General features: G+C 48.9%; 3 protein-coding genes across 3 annotated transcripts in view; all 3 read left to right on the forward strand.

Moving 5' to 3' along the window:
- LOC144483170 (uncharacterized) overlaps positions 1–18,300 on the forward strand; it is a 169,717-nt gene that overhangs the window by 41,863 nt on the left and 109,554 nt on the right. Inside the window, 3 exon segments of the mRNA XM_078201966.1 lie at positions 1,867–1,906; positions 11,435–11,542; positions 13,135–13,689. Of these exon segments, the coding sequence (XP_078058092.1) occupies positions 1,867–1,906; positions 11,435–11,542; positions 13,135–13,689 (703 nt within the window).
- The window catches only part of LOC144483150 (uncharacterized), a 113,574-nt gene that overhangs the window by 17,534 nt on the left and 77,740 nt on the right, over positions 1–18,300 (forward strand). The window lies entirely within an intron of this gene.
- LOC144483162 (uncharacterized) overlaps positions 1–18,300 on the forward strand; it is a 187,030-nt gene that overhangs the window by 10,217 nt on the left and 158,513 nt on the right. The gene's annotated exons all lie outside the window — the stretch shown is intronic.

The following is an 18,300-nucleotide window of genomic DNA, read 5'->3' on the forward strand; positions in this document are numbered from 1 at the left end:
CCATTGCCCCCTATAAAGATGGCCACCGCCCTGCTGTCCATTGCCCTCAATAAATATGGCGGTCACGCTGCCCATTGTTCTCGAAAGATGGAGGCTGCAAAATCGGTCAGGCAGGGCCTCGGGCGTCTTATTTGTGGTTTGAAGCTAATATTCGATGTTTATGAAAGCTCGCTTCCGACACCGGGTGTTTGAGTCCTCCCTTTTGACCCTCGGTCTCCATTTAACCTCACTCACCCGGTGTCTACAATCAGTTTCTGCTCTCCCTGCTGAACCGACACCACCCCATCCGACTACTGCCTCCACCGCACTGCGCATGCGCAATGATCGCCTGTATTGAAGATAGGTTGTAGTCACCCTCTCGGTACATGCTGGGTAATGGCACCGCCATTGCCACTTGATGTTGTCAAATACAAATACATCTTTTGTCCATGATCATAATGACTGGCCGAGAATGGCTTACTCTTGCTCCTATTTTCTATGAAAATATATTTAAACAGGCTTATTTTAAATTACTTAACACCTTCCTTGAAATAGTGTGCACAGTGTAATTACCACAATCATTTGTCATCTGGAAATTTAAACCTGCTGTTTCACTTTCAGTCAGGAACAGGTCCTAGTTTTACACTAATCTTTAATTTGACAGTCTTCACCGTTGTTCAAAAGCCGAAATTTTTGCAAACTCTTGGCAGCTGTGACAGTATCTGTAAAAGCAGAAACAGAGTCCATGTTTCCAGTCCAATATGAATCTTCTTCAGTTCCAAAACATTCGCTCTGTTTCTGCAAAGATGCTGCCAGACCTGCTGAGTTTTTCTAGGTTTGTTTTTATTTCTGATTTCCAGCATCTGTAGTATTTAGATTTTATTTCACAATTGTTCATCCTGACTCTAAACATAGTTATAAAAGAGCCTTCTGTTCCATGTCTAGGAGCTCTGGACTATGGAAGAGAGCAGTTGGGACATATTTCTTACACACCTCAGGATTAACCCACTTTGATGTCAGAGAGATGAGGAAGACCAAAGTGTTGTTTGTCCCTCCCAGTGTGACCCTACGGCAGGAACAGACTGAAGTTCGGTTCTTGCTGTATGATCCTCCCCCATACTGCCCTTTCTGAGCTCCAGACAGTCAATGTTAAACACTCAGCTGGGAAAGACAAACATCTGCAACTATGTATTCAAACAAAGCTGTTTTATTTCACATTTATTTAGAATATTAAACTTCAGTCCTGTTACAGGATTATTAACATAATCAGAAACAAACTTCAAATATCAGAATGAACCTAGTTCAGCGCTGAATGTGATTCACAGCAGCAGCAATAACAGCAGAATCCAGCCCCTGCAGTCACTTATGAACTCGCTGGTGTGTTAGAAAGTAAGATAACCGAGAGAATCTCTTCTCACACACAGAGCAGATGAATAGCCTGTGAATGTGTTTGTGTATCAGCAGGCACATTTTGCATTTAAATCTCTGCTCATGGTCAGAACTTTGAAAAGATTCCTTATCAGTGCGAACAAGTTGATGTGTATTGAGGTGGGATGACTGAGTGAATCTCTTCCCAAACATGGAGCAGGCGAACGGCCTCTCCCAGAGTGAGTGCACTGGTGGACACTGAGTTCACATGACCAGTTGAACCCAGTCCCACAGTGAGAGACTCTGGATGGTCTGCTGCCAGTGTGAATGAACCAGCTGATAGCACACCAGATCCACAGAAATTTTAAAACATTTCCCACAATCCAAACATTTAAAATATATTCCATAATTGTAAACTCACTGGTGTGTTAACAAAATGAATGAATCAGTGAATTGCTTCCAATACATGGAGCAGGTGAATGACCTCTTCCTGGTGTGAACTATCTGCTGTTGCTGCAGGACGGACAATCACCTGAACCTCTTACTGCACTGCGAGCAGGTGAGTGGAGTGGAACCAGAGTGAATGCACTGGTGAACCATCAGTGAAGTGCATTTTTAAAGGTCCTGTCGCAGTCGCAGAATTTAAATCCTCTCTCTGCAGTATGAACCCACTGGTGTGTGTGGAGACTGGATGGAGAGAAGTGGGAGTTCAGGGCTCAGACAAGAGGGATGTTTAGAGACAGTTTGGCCCGATAGGCTAATGGAATCGAGCAAAGCAGCAGAGACAGCTGATTGGATTATCTCAATCTTAGTGACAAAACATTTCCATGAGCTCCTCACACTTGTTGTTGGAGGTGAGAATGGAGAAAACAAGGGAGAGGGAGAGCCCTTCAAAAGGAACTGACTTGTATTAGAGATATTAAAAATATTCACTATATTTAACACAAATCTAGAATACCTAAGTGCAGAAGGAGGCCATTTGGCCCATTGAGCATACACTGACAACAATCCCATCCAGGTCCTATCCCCGTAACTCCATGTATTTACCCTGCTAATCCACCTGACAATGAGGAGCCACTTAGCATGGCCAATCAACCTGACCCACACACCTTTAGACTGTGGGAGGAAACCCACGCAGACAGTCATCCGGCATTCCAGGGCTGGAATTGAACTTGAGTCCCTCGCGCTGTGAGGCAGCAGTGCCAACAACTGTTACCGTGCTGCCCTAAGATGGAGTTTATTAACATCAGTAGAAACAGAGCCCAATGAATATGGTTCATTTCTGGATGTAACTGATGGCAAAATCCGCTCACTTGTGAACTCGCTGGTGTGTCAGCAGATTGGATGAATGAGCAAATCCCTTCCCACACACACAGCAGATGTATGGCCTCTCCCCAGTGTGAACTCGCTGGTGTATCAGCAAGTTGAATGAATGAGAGAATCCCTTTCCACATTCTGAGCAGGTGAACGGCCTCTCTCCAGTGTGAGTGCGCTGGTGTACAGTGAGATGACATAATTCTCTGAATGCAGTCCCACAATCAGAGCACCTGAACGGTCTCTCCCCAGTGTGAACGCGTTGATGGGACACCAGATTACTGGAAATTTTAAAGCCCTTCCCGCAGTCTGGACATTTAAAAGGTCTCTCCTCAGTGTGAACTCGTTGATGGCGTACCAGTTCCTCTGAACTTTTAAAGCATTTCCCACATTCTGGGCATTTAAACGGTCTGTCCTCAGTGTGCGTGCGCTGATGTAATGTGAGGGCAGGCGATGTCTTGAATCCAGTCCCACAGTGAGAGCACCTGAACGGGGTCTCATCAGTGTGAATACGTTGATGGCACAGCAGCTTTGCAGAACTTTTGTAGCACTTCCCACATTCTGGGCATTTAAATGGTTTCTCAGTCGTGTGAACTTGCTGGTGTGTCAGCAAGTTGGTGGACTGACTGAATCCCTTCCCACATTTGGAGCAGATGTAAGGTTCCTCGTGAGTGTGAACTCGCTGGTGTCTCTGCAAGCTCGATGAGTGAGTGAATCTCTTCCCACATTGAGAGCAGGAGAATGGCCTCTCCCCAGTGTGAGTGCGCTGGTGTACAGACAGGTCACTTGATTGCCTGAATGTAGTTCCACACTGAGAGCATCTGAAACGTCTCTCATCAGTGTGAGTGCGCTGGTGTTTAGTTAGGGCAGAGGATGTCTTGAACCCACTCCCGCAGTGAGAGCATCTGAAAGGTCTCTCGTCAGTGTGAACACGTTAATGGGACATGAGTTCCCCAGCACTTTTAAAGCACTTCCCACAGTCTGGGCATTTAAAAGGTCTGTCCTCAGTGTGAACTCGCTGGTGTGCGAGCAGGTTAGGTGACCTTGAGAATCTCTTCCCACACTCGGAGCAGATGAATGGCTTCTCCCCGGTCTGAACTTGCTGGCGTTTCATCCCACACTCAGAGGAGCTCAATAGCCTATTCCCACTGTGGACTTGCTGGTGTCTCAGCAAGTTGGTTAACTGAGTGAATCCCTTCCCACAGTCGGAGCAGATGAATGGTTTTTCCCCAGTGTGACTGCGGCAACGCATTTCCAGGTGAGATGGGGATTGGAATCTCTTCCCACAGTCCTCACATTTCCATGGTTTCTTCCTGGTATGACTGCGATTGTGTATCGACAGGTAAGATAATCGGCTGAAGCCTCTTCCACACACAGAACACATGTACGGTTTCTCCCCAGTGTGAACGGTGCTTTTTCCTGCCATGTTCAAAATCTGATGATATTTACGTTGTGATAAGTTGTGTGACTGTCAGTTCCAGATGTGATGTTTGGTTTGAATCTCCTGACTCCAAGCCCTCCCAAAACCCTGTGAAATTGATTTAAAACAGAAAAAAGGGAGTAAGAGAGAACCCACAAAAACAGGTTGTGAAATTGAGCTGAATGAACCTGGTAATTTGTGGGGCCAGCATGAGGAAAACGTGACCATGAAAGCTGCCGGATTGTTGTAAAAACTCAACTGGTTCACTAATTTCCTTCAGGGAAAGGGGTGAGAAGGAGAAGATGGAAGAGACAGGGAGAGTCATAGCTACAATCAACCAGGACTTCTTTAAAATCTCCCAAACCCTCAACCTCTATCACTTAGAGAGACCAGGGTAACAGGAGTCTGCGAACATCATCACTGGCACTCACATACTGTCCTGACTGAAGGTTGACCAGGATGTTGCCTGGTCTCGAGGGGGTCAGCTATGAGGAGTGGTTGAATGAACTAGGATTGTTTTCACTGCAAAGATGGAGGCAGAGGGGAGATCTGATAGAAGTCAGAGGTCTACAAAATTCTGAAAGGCATAGACAGGGCTTTTTCTCAGGGTGGAAGTGTCAATTACAAGGGGGCACAGGTTCAAGGTGAGAGGGGGGCAGTTTAAGGGAGATGTGCAGGGGACGTTTTTCATGCAGAGAGTGGTGGGTGCCTGGAACGTGCTGCCAGAGGACGTGGTGGAAGCAGGCACATGAGTGACATTTAAGAGGCATCTGGATGGGTACATGAATAGGGAGGGAATAGAGGGATACGGACCAAGTAAGGGCAGAAGGTATGTTTTAGATAATTTAGGGCACCATGATCGGCACAGGCTTGGAGGCCGAAGGGTCTATTCCTATGCTGTATTTTCTTTGTTCTTTAACACTTATGGCATCCAGTACTGGATGAACAGAAATTACCTTCGTGAACTATCCAGATCCGAATGAATCTGGAGATTCTATCAATGTTGACGTGACGCTTGGCTTGAAATTCCCGTTGACAAATCCTCCCCCTCCAACTCCCTCAGTGCACCCGAACAGGCACTGGAGTGTGGAGACGAGGGGATATTCACAGTAACTTTAATGCAGTGTCAATGTAAGCCTACTTTTGACACTAATAAACAAACTCTAAACGCTGTAAAAGGAGTTTCAAAATCCATCACTGTCGTCCCAGGACAGACATTCACAATCTCTCCTCCTGCTGGCAGGGAGCACTGCACATGCGCATTGCTACACCTTGCCTCGGCAAAGATGGCGGCCGTTCTTCCGGGTTTGTATCCGCGGGAAGAGGAGCGGCTCAGGACAAACTCGGAACTGGCCTGGAACCTTCTTAATCGAGGTTTGCAGCCTTCACTGGGTGTTTATTAATGCTTTCCGCCCTCCCTTTGCGCCAATCTCTCCCTCGGACACGTCACTTCCTTACCCGCCGCAAGGACAAGAAACAGGGAACTCCCGATTGCCAGCACTCTACTGCGCAAGCTCAGAACATGGTATGTACTGCGCCTGCGCGGAGTTCCTCTGTTGCCTGGAAAGGGATGAGGTGGAGATGCCGGTGTTGGACTGGGGTGGGCACAGTAAGAAGTCTCACAGCACCAGGTTAAAGTCCAACAGGTTTATTTGGAATCACCAGAGCGACTCACCTGATGAAGGAGCAGCGCACCAAAAACTCGTGATTCCAAATAAACTTTTCCCCCTGGTTTCTGTGGGTATTCCCTCACCCTGCAGTATAAATATCTCCCACTTTCTATGCCTTTTAACTTTGACAAAGGGTCATCTGGACTCGAAATGGCACGGTGGTTAGCACTGTTGCCTCACAGCGCCAGGGACCCGGGTTTGATTCCTGAGTTAGGTCACTGTCTGTGTGGAGTTTGCACGTTCTCTCCATGTCTGCATGGGTTTCCTCTGGGTGCTCCAGTTTCCTCCCACAGTCCAAAAGATGTGTGGGTTAGCTGCATTGGCCATGCTAAATTGCTCCTTGGTGTCCCGGGATGCGTAGGTTAGAGGGATTAGGGGGGTAAATATCTGGGGTTGCGGGGATAGGGCCTAGATGGGCCTAATGTACTGTCGGGATTCTGTGATTCTATGATATGTCAGCTCTTTTCTCTCCTTACAGATGCTGCCAGACCTGCTGAGATTTTCCAGCATTTTCTCTTTTGGTTTCAGATTCACAAATAGCTTATAATCATTCTTTTGCTTTTATCAGGTACAGGCTGGGACTGAAAGCATTTGGAATACTGCGTCCAGTTCTGGTCGCCACACTACCAGAAGGACGTGGAGGCTTTGGAGAGAGTACAGAGGAGGTTTACCAGGATGTTGCCTGGTATGGAGGGGCTTGGTTATGAGGAGAGATTGGGGAAACTGGGGTTGTTCTCCTTGGAAAGACGGAGGATGAGGGGAGACTTAATAGAGGTGTATAAAATTATGAAAGGCATAGATAGGGTGAACGGTGGGAAGCTTTTCCCCGGGTCGGTGGTGACGTTCACGAGGGGTCATAGGTTCAAGGTGAAGGGGGGGAGGTTTAACACAGATATCAGAAGGACATATTTCACACAGAGGGTCGTGGGGGCCTGGAATGTGTTGCCGGGCAAGGTGGTGGAGGCGGACACACTGGGAACATTTAAGACTTATCTAGACAGCTATATGAACGGAGTGGGAATGGAGGGATACAAAAGAGTGATCTAGTTTGGACCAGGGAGCGGCGCGGGCTAATTGTTCCTGGTTTCTCGTTTCAAGGCTTCATTCTACGATCATCTTGCTGGTGCCAGTACAGAGTGAGACTGCGGATAGTTGGGAACCTGTCTCGGGGGCAGGGGATTCATATGGTGTTCGTGGAAGTGGAAATGACTAGGGTTGGGAAGCATTTTCCGATCGGGGCCATTGTGATCTCCTGGACTCGTTTCGATCGCCTCAGGGGGTCGGAGAGGAATTTCCCAGATTTTTTTTTTCCCCATATTGGCCCTGGGGTTTTTCACTCTGGGTTTTCGCCTCTCCCTGGAGATCACATGGTCTGGAATGGGGGGGTGGGGGTAAGTTAATAGGTTGTAATGAACAAAGCATCGTAGCTGTGAGGGACAGCTCGGTGGATAGGATATTGGTATGTAGATAGGCTGGAAAATTGGGCGGGGATCCTGGATTCAGGATTCAATCCTGGACCGGGGAGCGGCGCGGGCTTGGAGGGCCGAAGGGCCTGTTCCTGTGCTGTATTGTTCTTTGAAAGGCCAACTATGAAATTAGGAAACAGATCATGGGGAGAATGTGCGGAGTCTGTATGGAATTCGCACATTATTTTCATGGGTTTCCTCTGGGTGCTCCGGTTTCCTACCAGAGTCCAAAGATGTGCGGGTTAGGTTTATTGGCCAGAGTAAATTGCCCCTTAGTGTCAGGGGGATGAGCATACTCCAAAGATGTGCATGTTAGGTGGATTACCATGCTAAATTGCCCCTTAATGTTTTGTGGTTGCCTCTGTACCAATTATTGTTCTGTATAGATTTAAGGTTCATGGAAAGAAGTGGAATTGAATGGTCAAAACTGCTTATCCCCTTTGGAACGTCATTATTTCTTGGAATTTCTTCACATTTTTGGGTCTTACAGACATTAATACTTTAGCCCAACATTAGGCTGCTGTTGGCCACGGAAGGACAGGGAAGTGTCCCTTGTGTGTGTATGTGTGGGAGCTGGTGTATACATGAGTTGTGTATCGTGGAATATATCTGTGTGTGTATGCATGTGTCTGTCGGTGTGTCTGTGTGTTGTTTTTGTGGAGAGGATGTCTGTGTGTGACAGAGGGTGAGAGTTTGTGGATCCCTGTGTTTAGGTGTCTGTGCGTGCTGATTGTCATGAACTGTGGCACAAACTGTTTTCCCCAAGCAGACAATGTGGTTCCTAAGAATCCCATTGAGTGATTTGAGTGATACAATTAGCAGATTCATCATCCAGGGTGAAACCAGAAGCTAACCATGTGCTGTGTGAAACCTGACATTACACAGGCCTCACTTCTCCCAGAATAACCTGGTGTCTGCTGCTTTTCAGATCCCTTCCTTTCCGCTCATCTGTCTGAAGCCACAAACAGAAAGGTCCAGTTTTCTCCTGGAGTTTGACACAAAGCAGCTTTTCAGTCCCACGCTCCTGATCTACGGACACCCGGTGCGGAGAGGGGAGGGTCGGGATGGCGACCTCCTCGTGAACCTGCTCCTGGGCCTGGCGAAACGCGCGATTTACCGGTCCAGGCTGCGGGCGATCGAGGGGGCCGTCCATCCTGACTGTCTTCCCCTCTACCGCGGCTACGTTCGCGGCCAGGTGTCCCTGGAGAGGGAGCATGCGGTGTCCACGGGCGAGGTTGACGCTTTCCACGCCCGCTGGGCACCGCAGGGGTTGGGGTGCATTATTGACCCTGATAATCACATTTTAATTTGATGTTTTTAAGTTTCCTTTGTATTTTGATTTCTGTTCGGGCTGTTCCCCCTCCTTTTTGGGGAGCTGCCCGTTTTACTTTGTCCTGATTTAATCTGAGTTTGTTTACTTGGATTGGTTTGACCTAAAAAGAGGACACCGCCGGGTAGGGAATGAGGGGGGGATGGAGCCGGCGGGTGGGGAATGAGGGGGGGATGGAGCCGGCGGGTGGGGAATGAGGGAGGGATGGAGCCGGCGGGTGGGGAATGAGGTGGGGATGGAGCCGGCGGGTGGGGAATGAGGGGGGGGGATGGAGCCGGCGGGTGGGGAATGAGGGGGGGGGATGGAGCCGGCGGGTGGGGAATGAGGTGGGGATGGAGCCGGCGGGTGGGGAATGAGGAAGGGGATGGAACCGGCGGGTGGGGAATGAGGGGGGGGGATGGAGCCGGCGGGTGGGGAATGAGGTGGGGATGGAGCCGGCGGGTGGGGAATGAGGTGGGGATGGAGCCGGCGGGTGGGGAATGAGGGAGGGATGGAGCCGGCGGGTGGGGATGGAGCCGGCGGGTGGGGAATGAGGGGGGGATGGAACCGGCGGGTGGGGATGGAGCCGGCGGGTGGGGAATGAGGGGGGATGGAGCCGGCGGGTGGGGAATGAGGGAGGGATGGAGCCGGCGGGTGGGGAATGAGGGAGGGATGGAGCCGGCGGGTGGGGATGGAGCCGGCGGGTGGGGAATGAGGGAGGGATGGAGCCGGCGGGTGGGGAATGAGGGAGGGATGGAGCCGGCGGGTGGGGAATGAGGGAGGGATGGAGCTGGCGGGTGGGGAATGAGGGAGGGATGGAGCCGGCGGGTGGGGATGGAGCCGGCGGGTGGGGAATGAGGGGGGGATGGAGCCAGCGGGTGGGGAATGAGGGGGGGATGGAGCCAGGGGGTGAGCTGGAGGCTTCAGAAACAGCCCGTGTCGGCGCCAAGCCCCGACTACAAAGCTCGGGAGCGGTTGTGAACCGGGGAAATCAGCTCGGGCTTTTCCCTGGAACAGGCCCAGGTTCCCTCTATCGGGATGAGAAAGCCTCGGGCCTGCCGCCGCCACCCCGGCCCCACTCCCCCTCCGATTGGTTGGAGGACCAACCGATCCCATTCGGTCCTCCAGACCCGCCCCTATTGTGTTGATCCGGACCTGCCGTCAATCACCCCGGGGCATTGAGGTGAGGGGGAGGGTTCACAAACACTCTCTTGAGACCCCAACACCCCCAATAAGACCCATTGGTTTTATTGTCAGTCTGCAGACAGCAGCTGGAGAACTGAACCCAGTAAGGAGTCTCACAACACCAGGTTAAAGTCCAATTTGGGAGCAAAAGCCACTTGCTTTCGGAGCACTGCTCCTTCATCAGGTGAATGGGATTTCAGTTTACAAACAGGGCAATTGAACCCAGACAGAGGAGAGGGAGGGAGAAAACTGGGAGCGGGGGAAAGAAATGGTGGAGATGGGTTTGGATTTCATCCCAGGGAGGAGGGAGTGTGGGGGGACGGGGACTTACAGATTTGGGGGAAGAAGAGAGGAAAAAAATGTTCCAGAGAAACTAGAATCGTCTGTTCAGAATTTATATCCTGGACTGACAGTCATGACTTTTGTAAACTCCTTTTACAAAATAATAGCAGGATTGCAGATGGGAAAGTCAAACCAAAATTCATGCCAAGCATCATCTGACAGTCAGCTAGTTCATCAGGACCTGAATATATCATCACCTTTGAGGATTAAAGGAGAATTGTTCATTTGTTCTGTCTGAGGGAAAAGATTTTAAACATCACTGTAACTGGAAAAGCACCGAGATACACACATACCTGAGTGAGAGTTTTCCAGTGAACTGACTGTGGAAAGAGCTTTAACCAGTTACACAGCCTGAAAAAACATCACACCATTCACAGCGAGGAGAAACTACACACATGTTCTGTATGTGGACGAGCCTTCAACTAATCATCCAACCTGGATCCAGCCTCCCATCCATTGACTCTGTCTACATTTCCCGCTGCCTCGGCAAAGCAGCCAGCATAATTAAGGACCCCACGCACTCCGGACATTCTCTCTGCCACCTTTTTCCATCGGGAAAAAGATACAAATGTCTGAGGTCACTTACCAACCAACTCAAGAACAGCTTCTTCCCTGCTGCTGTCAGACTTTTGAATGGACTTACTTTGCATTAAATTGATCTTTCTCTACACCCTAGCTATGACTGTAACACTACATTCTAAACTCTCTCATTTTATTCTCTATGAACGGTATGCTCTGTATAGCACGCAAGAAACAATATTTTTCACTATGTTAATACATGTGACAATAAATCAAATCAGAGACACAAGGATGCTGACACCATGGAGAAACCATGGAACTGTGAGGACTGTGGTAAAGGATTCAGTTATAGATCCCGGCTGGAATACCATAGACGCAGTCACACTGGGGACAGCGCCTTGGAGAAACCATGGAAATGTGAGGATTGTGGGAAAGGATTCAATTACCCATCCCTGTTGGACAACCACCGGTGCACTCACACTCGGGAACGGCCATTCACCTGTTCTGTGTGTGGAAAGGGATTTACTCTGCCAACCGGCCTCATGTTACACCAGCGCATTCACACTGAGGAGAGGCTGTTCAGCTGCACTCGCTGTGGAAAGCCGGGATCTATAACTGAATCCTTTACCACAGTCCTCACAGTTCCATGGTTTCTCCATGGTGTCAGCATCCTTGTGTCTCTGATTTGATTTATTGTCACAGGTATTCATCTGACCTCAGTCAACATCAGCGAGTTCACACTGGGGAGAGGCCATTCACCTGCTCCATGTGTGGGAAGGGTTTCACAAAGTCCTCCAACCTGGTGACACACCAGCGAATTCATTCTGAGGAGAAGCCGTTCAGCTGCACTTCCTGTGAAAAGAGGTTCAGGTATTCACACAGCCTCAAAGAACACCAGCGAATTCACACTGGGGAGAGGCCTTTCCCCTGTTTAGTCTGTGGACAGGGATTCACTCAGTCACCCAGTCTGGTGAATCATCAGTGAGTTCACACTGGGGAGAGGCCATTCAGCTGCACCTCCTGTGGGAAGAGTTTCAAGCAGTCATGTGCCCTCATTGAACACCAGTGAGTTCACACTGGGGAGAAACCATTCACCTGCTTGGTGTGTGGGAAGGGATTCACTGTGTCATCCAGCCTCAAGGCACACCAGCAAATTCACACTGAGGAGAAACCATTCAGCTGCTCTGACTGTGGAAAGAGTTTCAGGTCTTCACCTGCTCTCTTTGTACACCAGTGAGTTCACACTGGGGAGAGACCATTCACCTGCTCTGTGTGTGGGAAGGGATTCACCCGGTCCTGCAGCCTAGTGACACATGAGTGAATCCATATGTGACTGAGGGGTTGGATTCTGCTGTTTCTGCTAATGTTCATTACATCCAGGATTGATAGTTGGACAATTTTAAGTTTGTTTCTGTTGATATTAACAACCCTACAACTGGCTGAAGTTTAATCATCTGGAGATGTCCCTTTTTAAAGGCACTATCTGTGATCTTTCAGCTGAATTGAAGAACTCTCAACAGAAACTTGGTTGCAATAAAATTATGAACTTTTTACTTCAATCCTAAATTGATCTTTGATGCAAAATCTACAATTCATTGTCTCCCAAGGTAATGGGTTCCCATCAAGTGGAGGTGACTTTTCCAGCTCAGGTACATTCACAGGATGGAGGAAGGTCACTCCAGTGGCTCGGCAACAAGAGCCAACATCGAAAACAACAACCCACAACCAGACCTGAGAACCACTTCACTTGTGGCAAAACCTGCCTCTGACGGATTGGTCCCTTCAGCCATCAGTAACTGTGAAGCAGAGGGTGCGTGGGCCTTCAGGGTCTCAGTGACCAGGAGAGACAACAATTCTGCACAGAGGGGCCTGAGAGCTGAACCCAGACAAAGTGGAGGGAGGGAGAAAACTGAGAGTGGAGAAAAGAATTGGTGGAGAGGGTGAGATGGGTTTGGATTTCAGCCCAGGGACGGGGGAGAGTGTGTGAGATGGGGGTTTACAGATTTGGGGGAAACGAGAGGAAAAAATGTTCCAAAGAAAAAACTAGAATTATCTGTTCAGAATTTCTATCCTGGACCGACCGTGATTAATTTTGTAAACTCTTTTTCCAGGTCTTAACAAGGGAAAGATTTGTAGATGCAAAACTCAAAACAAACATTTTGGTTTGAGTCACTCGATCATTCATCAATCTGTGAATGTGGAAGGAGAAATGTTTATCTCTTGAAGATTTTAAACATCAGTGCAACTGGAAAAACACCGAGACACCCACACACCCGAGTGAGAGTGTTCCAGTGAACTGAGTGTGGAAAGAGCTTTAACCAGTGACACAGCCTGAGAAAACATCACACCATTCACAGCGGGGAGAAACTGTACACGTGTTATCTGCATGGACGAGATTTCAACTGATCATCTAACCTGGAGAGACACAAGGACACTGGCACCATGGAGAAACCTTGGAAATGTGGGGATTGTGGTAAAGGATTCAAGTCTTTATTCCGACTGAAAATCCATCAACGCAGTCACACCGGGGAGAAGCCATTCGTCTGTTCTGTGTGTGGGAAGGGATTTACCAAGACAACCTACCTGATGTTACACCAGAGAATTCACACTGAGGAGAGGCCTTTCAGCTGCACTTACTGTGGGAAGAGGTTCAACAGCACATCCAGCCTTGCTACACACCAGCGGATTCACACTGGGGTGAAGCCGTTCACCTGCTCTGTGTGCGGTGAGAGATTCACTCGGTCATCCGGCCTTTGGACACATCAGCGAATTCACACTGAGGAGAAACCGTTCAGCTGCACTTCCTGTGGAAAGAGTTTCGGGCAGTCATCCACCCTGACTGCTCACCAATGCACTCACACCAGGGAGAGACCGTTCAGCTGCTCCATGCGTGGGAAGAAATTCTCCCAGTCATTCGATCTGGTGAGACACCAGCGACTTCACACCGGGGAGAGACCATTCACCTGCTCGGTGTGTGGGAAGGGATTCACTCGGTTATTCACCCTCCAGTCCCACCACCGCACTCACACTCAGGAGAATCCATTCAGCTGCAGTACCTGTGGAAAGAGTTTCAAGCAGTCATCCAACCTTCTGACTCACCGACGCACTCACTCTGGGGAGAGGCCTTTCACCTGCTCCTTGTGTGGAAAGGCATTCACAAAGTCCTCCAGCCTGCTGAGACACCAGCAAATTCATAATAGACTGCAAGGATTGGATTCTGCTTTTAATCACAGCCTGGATTGATAGTCTGACAATATCTGGTTTGTTTCTGCTGATGTTAACATCCCTATAACTTTAAAGTTTTAAAAAAACATTCATTAGTCACAAGTAAGGCTTACATTAACACTGTAATGAAGTTACTGTGAAATGCCCCGAGTCGCCAAACTCCAGTGCCTGTTCGGGTCAATGCACCTAACCTTCAGACTGTGGGAGGAAACAGGAGCACCTGGAGAAAATCCACAAAGCACGTGGAGAACATGCAAACTCCACACAATGACCCAAGCCGGGAATCGAACCTGGGTCGCTGGTGCTGTGAGGGAGCAGTGCTAACCACTGTGCCACCGTGCCGCCCCTGGCTGGGGTTTAATATTCTGGAGATGTCACTGATTTTCGGAGCTGCAATGTTCCTTTTTAAAAGCACCTTCTGTGATCTTTCTCCTTAATTCAAGAATCCTCAACAAGAACCTGTTCATAAAGTTAACAATAAAATTACGAACTTTACTTCAGTCCTAAATTAATTAATCTTTTCTGCAAATCTGTGTGTGAGAGATTCCACTGATTAACATCTCCAATGAGAAAGTGCTGATTAATCCTTGCTGATAATTCTGACTGACCTCTTCACAGTGAGGTGTCCATTATGAAATTCAATTGTGAAGGAACCTAAACAAAGTAGTGAAATATTATACAGGCACGATAAAAGTTTACATAAAAACTTAAACAACACAGATAACCCGGATAAATGTGTAGTGGTACATTTTGGAACCCGGATAAATGTGCAGTGGTACATTTCGGCAGGTCAAATGGGATGAAGGAGTATAATATCAAGGGTAAGACTCTTAGCAGTGTAGAGGATCAGAAATACCTTGGGGTCCGGGTCCATAGGACTCTTAAATCGGCCTCGCAGGTAGAGGAGGTGGTTAAGAAGGTGTATGGTGTGCTGGCCTTCATCAATCGAGGGATTGAGTTCAGGAGTCGGGAGATAATGATGCAGCTTTATAAGACCCTCGACAGACCCCACTGAGAGGTCTGTGCTGAGTTCTGGTCGCCTCATTACAGAAAGGATGTAGAAATTATTGAAAAGGTGCAGAGAAGATTAACAAGGATGTTGCCTGGATTGGGTGGCATGCCTTATGAAGATAGGTTGAGGGAGCTTGGTCTTTTCTCCTTGGAGAGACAAAGGATGAGAGGTGACGTGATAGAGCTGTACAAGATGTTGAGAGGTACAGATCGGGTGGATTCTCAGAGGCTTTTTCCCAGGGCTGAAATGGCTGCTACGAGAGGACACAGGTTTAAGGTGCTGGGTAGTAGGTACATAGGAGATGTCAGGGGTAAGTTTTTCACTCGGAGGGTGGTGGGTGAGTGGAATCGGCTGCCATCAATGGTGGTGGAGGCAAACTCGATAGGGTCTTTTAAGAGACTCCTGGATGACTACATGGGACTTAATAGGGTTGAGGGTTATAGGTAAGCCTATATATAGGCGTAGGTAGGTAGGGACATGACCGGCGCAACTTGAGGGCCGAAGGGCTTGTTTGTGTTGTAGTTTTTCTATGTTCTATGTCTCATGGTCTTCTGGTATCATAGCTTCCACTTGGCAAAACACTGCGTCACATTCAGAGATCTGGAAAAGGAAAGGTCTCTGTTCCACTCTGCTGTGATGCGCGCAGTAAACGCGCGTATTTCAGGGGCAGACAGCCGAGCTGCTGCGTGCCATTCCAACATAGAAAACGGCTCCTTATTTTCAACGGCACTGATCCCTGGGCTGAGGACTGGACTGAGTGAACATATTCACACAGGTTCCATGAATACAAACAAAAATTTGCACAAATGAATTTTAAGGTGTCAATTAGACTAACTTGAGCACACAAAGTTGAAGCTTCCTCAAATTATGGTCAGTTGAGTCAGTGAAGCAGCCTATTATATTTGCAGTGATGTCTGCATTCGAGCTCTTGCTGCTGTTTGAACTGAAGGCGGCTGAATCAAGGGTTGCGTTTGCCGGGTGCTGTGGCGCGCACCTGTAATCCCGCTGCTGGGAGGCTGAGGCTGCTGGATTGCTTGAGGTCGGGAGTTCTGGGCTGTTGTTCTCTGTGCCGATCGGGTGTCCGCACTAAGATCAGTATCCACATGGTGTTCCGAGAGGACTCTGGGAGCACCAGGTGTGTTAAGGAGGGGTGAACCGGCCCAGGTCGGAAACGGAGCAGGTCAAATCCCCTGTGCTCTTCAGTAGTGGGATAGCACCTGTGAATAGAAGCAGCAGTGCAGCCTGTCCAATACAGCGAGACGCTTCCTTTTCTCCACACCTTCAAACGCAGCAAACAAACTGTTTTGCCGTTCCCATCAATGCAGAGAAACCCGATGCCTCTCTGCCTGCCTCCACACTCACTCCCTCTGCTGCCCCTTTCATTCACTCTCACACCCAATGCTATCACCACAGCAAACTACGCAAGGACACCAAAACCAAGTACACACACTTTTGACCAACCAACTCTCCACCAGCCCTGCACGCTCACCCGCACCATTCTGCAATTCCCACTTTCCTCACTCACTGCCCATTCTTTGCCTCCTCAATATCCACCTCACTTCTACCGCCCCCTGCTGCTCACGGCAGGAACTGCACTTTTAAAATCTTCAACTTGCACAATCATGTCAGCCACGGCCACAAGAGAGCGCGAACCTCTTCACCTCCTCCACACTACTCATATCGCGCACATACTTCCCAGCACAACCACCAAACATTCAACCTGTCTCTCGGCTCTCATAACTCCTTCTCGTTTATTCATTCCCTTCTGACAATTTCTCCACTGTCAACATCGAAAGTCGAGACTCTTTTGATTCAATCTAATGCTGTAAATGAGAGAGTGGGAGAGAAAGAAAGAGAGAGAGAGAGAAAGAGACAGGAAAATGTTCATTGTAACTTCCAGTTTCAGCGTTGATCGCCAAGCCACTTTGGCAATTCACAGACACCGCATTATTCGATGTCCCCTCTCCCGAGTCTATTCTCAAAGATAAGCCCCGGGGTGGTGACTGCCCCGGAGGGAACGCGCAGTAACCAAGCATTGCGCTTAATAGATTTCACTTGGCAAAAAGTGCGTCAAATTCAGAGATCTGGAAAAGGAAAGGTCTCTGTTCCACTCTGCTGTGATGCGCGCAGTAAACGCGCGAATTTCAGGGGCAGACAGCCGAGCTGCTGCGTGCCATTCCAACAGAGAAAACGGCTCCTTATTTTCAACGGCACTGATACTCGGGCTGAGGACTGGACTGAGTGAATATATTCACACAGGTTCCATGATACAAAGACAAAGTCGCACAAATAAATTTACGTTGTCAATTCGACTCACTTGTGCATTCAAAGTTGAAGCGTCCTCAAATTATTACCAATTGAGTCAGTGAAGCAGCCTATTATATTTGCAGTGATGTCTGCAGTAGAGCCCCCCCTGCTGTTTGAACTGAAGGCGGCTGAATCAAGGATTGCGTTTGCCGGGTGTTGTGGCGCGCACCTGTAACCCCGCTGCTGGGAGGCTGAGGCTGCTGGATTGCTTGAGGTCGGGAGTTCTGGGCTGTTCTCTGTGCCGATCGGGTGTCCACACTAAGATCAGTATCCGCATGGTGCTCCAAGAGGACTCTGGGAGCACCAGGTGTGCTAAGGAAGGGTGAACCGGCCCAGGTCGGGAACGGAGCAGGTCAAATCCCCTGTGCTCTTCAGTAGTGGGATAGCACCTGTGAATAGGAAAGCAGTGCCGCCTGACCAATACAGCGGGACGCATCCTTTTCTCCACACCTTCAGTCGCAGCAAACAAACTATTTTGCCATTCCCAGCAATACAGACGAACCCGATGCCTCTCTGCCTGCCTCCACACTCACTCCCTCTGCTGCCCCTTTCATCCACTGTCACATCCAATGCCATCACCACATCAATCTACGCAAGTAAACCAAAACATGGACACACACCTTTGACCAACCAACTCTCCACCAGCCCTGCACGCTCACAAGCACCATTCTGCAATTCCCACTTTCCTCACTCTCCCCATTCTTCTCCTCCTCAATATCCACCTCACTTTTACTGCTCCCTGCTGCTCACGACAGAAATTGCACTTTTAAAATCTTCAACTTGCACAATCATGTCAGCCACGGCCACAAGAGAGCGCGAACATCTTCACCACTTCCTCACATCTCATACCGCGCACATACTTCCCAGCACATCCAACAAGCATTCAAGCTGCCTCTCGGCTCTTATATCTCCTTCTCCTTTATTCATTCCCTCCTGACAACATCTCCACTGTCAACGTCGAGAGCCTGGATGCTTATGACTTAATCTAATGCTGTAAATGAGAGAATGGGAGACAAAGGAAGGGAGAGAGATAAAGACAGCAAAATGTTCATTGTAATTTCAATTTCAGCGTTGATCGCTCACCCACTTTGGCAATTCACCGACCTTCATTGTTCAATGTCCCCTCTACCGAGTCTATCCCAAGGAGGCGGAAACATGCCAAGGGGAGGACGAGGCCTCCACGG

The sequence above is a fragment of the Mustelus asterias genome, unplaced genomic scaffold (assembly GCF_964213995.1).
Source record: "Mustelus asterias unplaced genomic scaffold, sMusAst1.hap1.1 HAP1_SCAFFOLD_47, whole genome shotgun sequence".
Lineage (NCBI taxonomy): Eukaryota > Metazoa > Chordata > Chondrichthyes > Carcharhiniformes > Triakidae > Mustelus > Mustelus asterias.